The 3,869-nt window shown below is 40.0% G+C and overlaps 1 protein-coding gene across 1 annotated transcript in view; it reads right to left on the minus strand.

Annotated features, from left to right (window-relative positions):
• Window positions 1–403: 403 nt before the first annotated feature.
• Window positions 404–3,869, minus strand: part of LOC123732823 (Fc receptor-like protein 5) — a 25,616-nt gene continuing 22,150 nt past the window's right edge. The window contains exon 9 of the mRNA XM_082964614.1: window positions 404–1,130. Within this exon, the coding sequence (XP_082820740.1) occupies window positions 1,070–1,130 (61 nt within the window). The 3' untranslated portion in view covers window positions 404–1,069. The remainder of the gene's footprint in view (window positions 1,131–3,869) is intronic.

Below are 3,869 nucleotides of genomic sequence, written 5' to 3' on the forward strand. Positions count from 1 at the left end.
GAAGTGTCACGTAACAGCAGAGATCCCCTGTAATAGATAGAGATAATCAAGAAGGCCAAGAAATTGTCAGACAGGGCACTTCCTGCATGGAATCTTCTCAGGTTTTGGCCTGCCAAATGAGTTCTGTTATACTCACAGACACCATTCAAACAGTTTTAGAAACTTTGGAGTGTTTTCTATCCAAAGCCAATAATTATATGCATATTCTAGTTTCTGGGCAGGAGTAATAATCAGATTAAATCGGGTACGTTTTTTATCCGGCCGTGAAAATACTGCCCCCTAGCCATAACAGGTTAAAGGATCATCCATGTCTGCAGCCAGGGAATGTAATAGATGTATAACAGTATTACAGTTCAGTATTACACCGTTACAACACATGGAGCACTGCCATCTAGTGGACAAATCAGGATACAACACATGGAACTTTATTTGGCAAGTTGGCAACCATACACTTGTGTTGCTTAAGCTGAACACACAAAATGAAATCCTAGAAAAATACAATTTCCAATTTTACATAAACAATTAGAATATAAAACACATTGAAGCCTTTACGACATTCATCATGGACATAATACTACAACTTTCCTTCTGTTAGTAGTAATGAAGCCTTTACATCATTCATCATGGACACTACAACTTTCCTTCTGTTAGTAGTAATGAAGCCTTTACATCATTCATCATGGACACTACAACTTTCCTTCTGTTAGTAGTAATGAAGCCTTTACATCATTCATCATGGACACTACAACTTTCCTTCTGTTAGTAGTAATGAAGCCTTTACAACTGATACTGTCAGCTGGTTCCAGTCAGTGGTGTCTGTATGTTCTCATGATAAACTGACTCTAACTCTGTTGATGGAGGTCAAGGCTGCAGCGTCTAAAGAGAAGTACATGATAAACTAAACCTAATTCTGTTGTGGAAACTTCACATCTCTCTGTTGCCGATGCTGTTGACAGAGGTCAAGGCCGCAGCGTCTAAAGATAAGTGTGTTGGTGTGAAAAGGGAAGGGGGGAGAGAGAATATAAGAGAAATGAGAAGTAAAGAGATGGACTGATAGGGTTGTGGTTATTCACCGCTGCTGAAGAGAGCATCTTTTTCCACCCACCATGACGTTCTGATGAACAGGGTCACTAGGTAAAGAGAGAGGAGAGAGAGATGAGTGAGGGACAGAGGAGCTGATCCAGTCTACTGCAGTGAAGACCTCCAACACCACAGGAACAGTTATAGACCCCAACAGGTCTCAGTGTTTAATGTGTAGTTAGATACATTGATACACCCCAACATACAGCAATTTTCTATTGGATTGATGTCAGGGCTTTGTGATGGCCACTCCGATGCCTTGACTTTGTTGTCCTTAAGCCATTTTGCCATAACTTTGGAAGTATGCTTGGGGTCATTGTCCATTTGGAAGACTCATTTGCGACCAAGCTTTAACTTCCTGACTGATGTTTTGAGATGTTGCTTCAATTTATCCACATAATTTTCCCACCTCATGAAGTCATCTATTTTGTAAAGTGCACCAGTCCCTCCTGCAGCAAAGCACCCCCACAACATGATGCTGCCGCCCCCCTGCTTCATGGTTGGGATGGTGTTCTTCGACTTGCAAGCCTCCCCCTTTTTCCTCCAAACATAACGATGGTCATTATGGCGAAAGAGTTCTATTTTTGTTACATCAGACCAGAAGACATTTCTCCAAAAAGTATGATCTTTGTCCCCATGTGCAGTTGCAAACCGTAGTCTGGCTTTTTTATGGTGGTTTTGGAGCAGTGGCTTCTTCCTTGCTGAGCGGCCTTTCAGGTTATGTCGATATAGGACTCGTTTTACGGTGGATATAGATACTTTTGTACCTGTTTCCTCCAGCATCAACACAAGGTATTTTGCTGTTGTTCTGGGATTGATTTGCACTTTTTGCACCAAAGTACGTTCATCACTAGGAGACAGAACGCATCTCCTTCCTGAGCGGTATGACGGCTGCGTGGTCCCATGGTGTTTATACTTGCGTACTATTGTTTGTACAGATGAACGTGGTACATTCAGGCATTTGGAAATTGCTGCCAAGGATGAACCAGACTTGTGGAGGTCTACAATTATTTTCTGAGGTCTTGGCTGATTTCTTTTGATTTTCACATGATGTCAAGCAAAGAGGCACTGAGTTTGAAGGTAGGCCTTGAAATACATCCACAGGTACACCTCCAATTGACTCAAATGTTGTCAATTAGCCTATCAGCAGCTTCTAAAGCCATGACATCATTTTCTGGAATTTTCCAAGCTGTTTAACCTCTATGGGCTAGGTGGGACGCAGGCGTCCCCCCCGTGGTGCACTCCATCAACAGCAGGTGCATTTCAAGAGCGGCAAATTTGAATCCAAATAAATGTCAAAATTCAAATTTTTCAAACATACAACTATTTTACACCCTTTGAAAGATAAACATCTCCTTAATCTAACCACGTTTTACGATTTCAAAAAGGTTTTACGGCGAAAGCATAAATTTAGAGTATGTTAGGACAGTACATTTACAAGAGTTGTGTGTAATGTTTTGTCAATTCAAAGACAGGGTCACCAAAACCATAAAACCAGCTAAAATGATGCACTAACCTTTTACAATCTCCATCAGATGACACTCCTAGGACATTATGTTAGACAATGCATGCATTTTTAGTTCTATCAAGTTCATATTTATATCCAAAAACAGCGTTTTACTATGGCATTGATGTTGAGGAAATCGTTTCCCTCCAATAACCGGCAGTCAAGTCAGCATCACAAATTAAATAATTAAAATTAGAAAACATTGGTAAAATATTATATTGTCATTTAAAGAATTATAGATTTACATCTCTTGAACGCAATCAACTTGCCAGATTTAAAAATAACCTTACTGGGAAATCACACTTTGCAATAATCTGAGCACTGCGCCCAGAAAAATACGCGTTGCGATACAGACTAGTCGTCATGTTGGGGAGATCTAAAATCGAAAATACTATGTAAATAATCCATTACCTTTGATTCTCTTCATCAGATGTCACTTCCAGGTATCACAGGTCCATAACGAATGTAGTTTTGTTCAAAAAAGCTCATCATTTATGTCCAAAAATCTCCGTCTTGTTAGCACATGATCTAAGCCCGCCGGACTTCACTTCATGAACGAGGGGAAAAAATATATTTACGTTCGTTCAAACATGTCAAACGTTGTATAGCATAAATCATTAGGGCCTTTTTTAACCAGAACATGAATAATATTCAAGGTGGACGAATGCATACTCTTTTATAACGTATTGGAACGAGGGTACCCAACATGAACTCGCGCGCCAGGTGTCTAATGGGCCATCATCGTTCCATGGCTCTTGTTCGGTCAGATCTCCCTCCAGAAGACTCAAAACACTTTGTAAAGGCTGGTGACATCTAGTGGAAGCAATAGGAAGTGCCAAAATATTCCTCAGCCCCTGTGTTTTTCAATGGCATAGGTTTAAAGGTAATACAACACATCAGGTATCCACTTCCTGTCAGAAAATGTCTCAGGGTTTTGCCTGCCAAATGAGTTCTGTTATACTCACAGACACCATTCAAACAGTTTTAGAAACTTTAGAGTGTTTTCTATCCATATATAATAAGTATATGCATATTCTAGTTACTGGGTAGGATTAGTAACCAGATTAAATCGGGTAAAAAAAAATTATCCAGCCGTGCAAATACTGCCCCCTAGCCCTAACAGGTTAAAGGCACAGTCAACTTAGTGTATGTAAACTTCTGACCCACTGGAATTGTGATACAGTGAATTATAAGTGAAATAATCTGTCTGTGAACAATTGTTGGAAAAATTACTTGTGTCATGCACAAAGTAGATGTCCTAACCGACTTGCCAAAACTATAG

This window comes from Salmo salar, chromosome 18 (assembly GCF_965601325.2).
Source record: "Salmo salar chromosome 18, fSalSal1, whole genome shotgun sequence".
In the NCBI taxonomy this organism is placed as follows: Eukaryota; Metazoa; Chordata; class Actinopteri; order Salmoniformes; family Salmonidae; genus Salmo; species Salmo salar.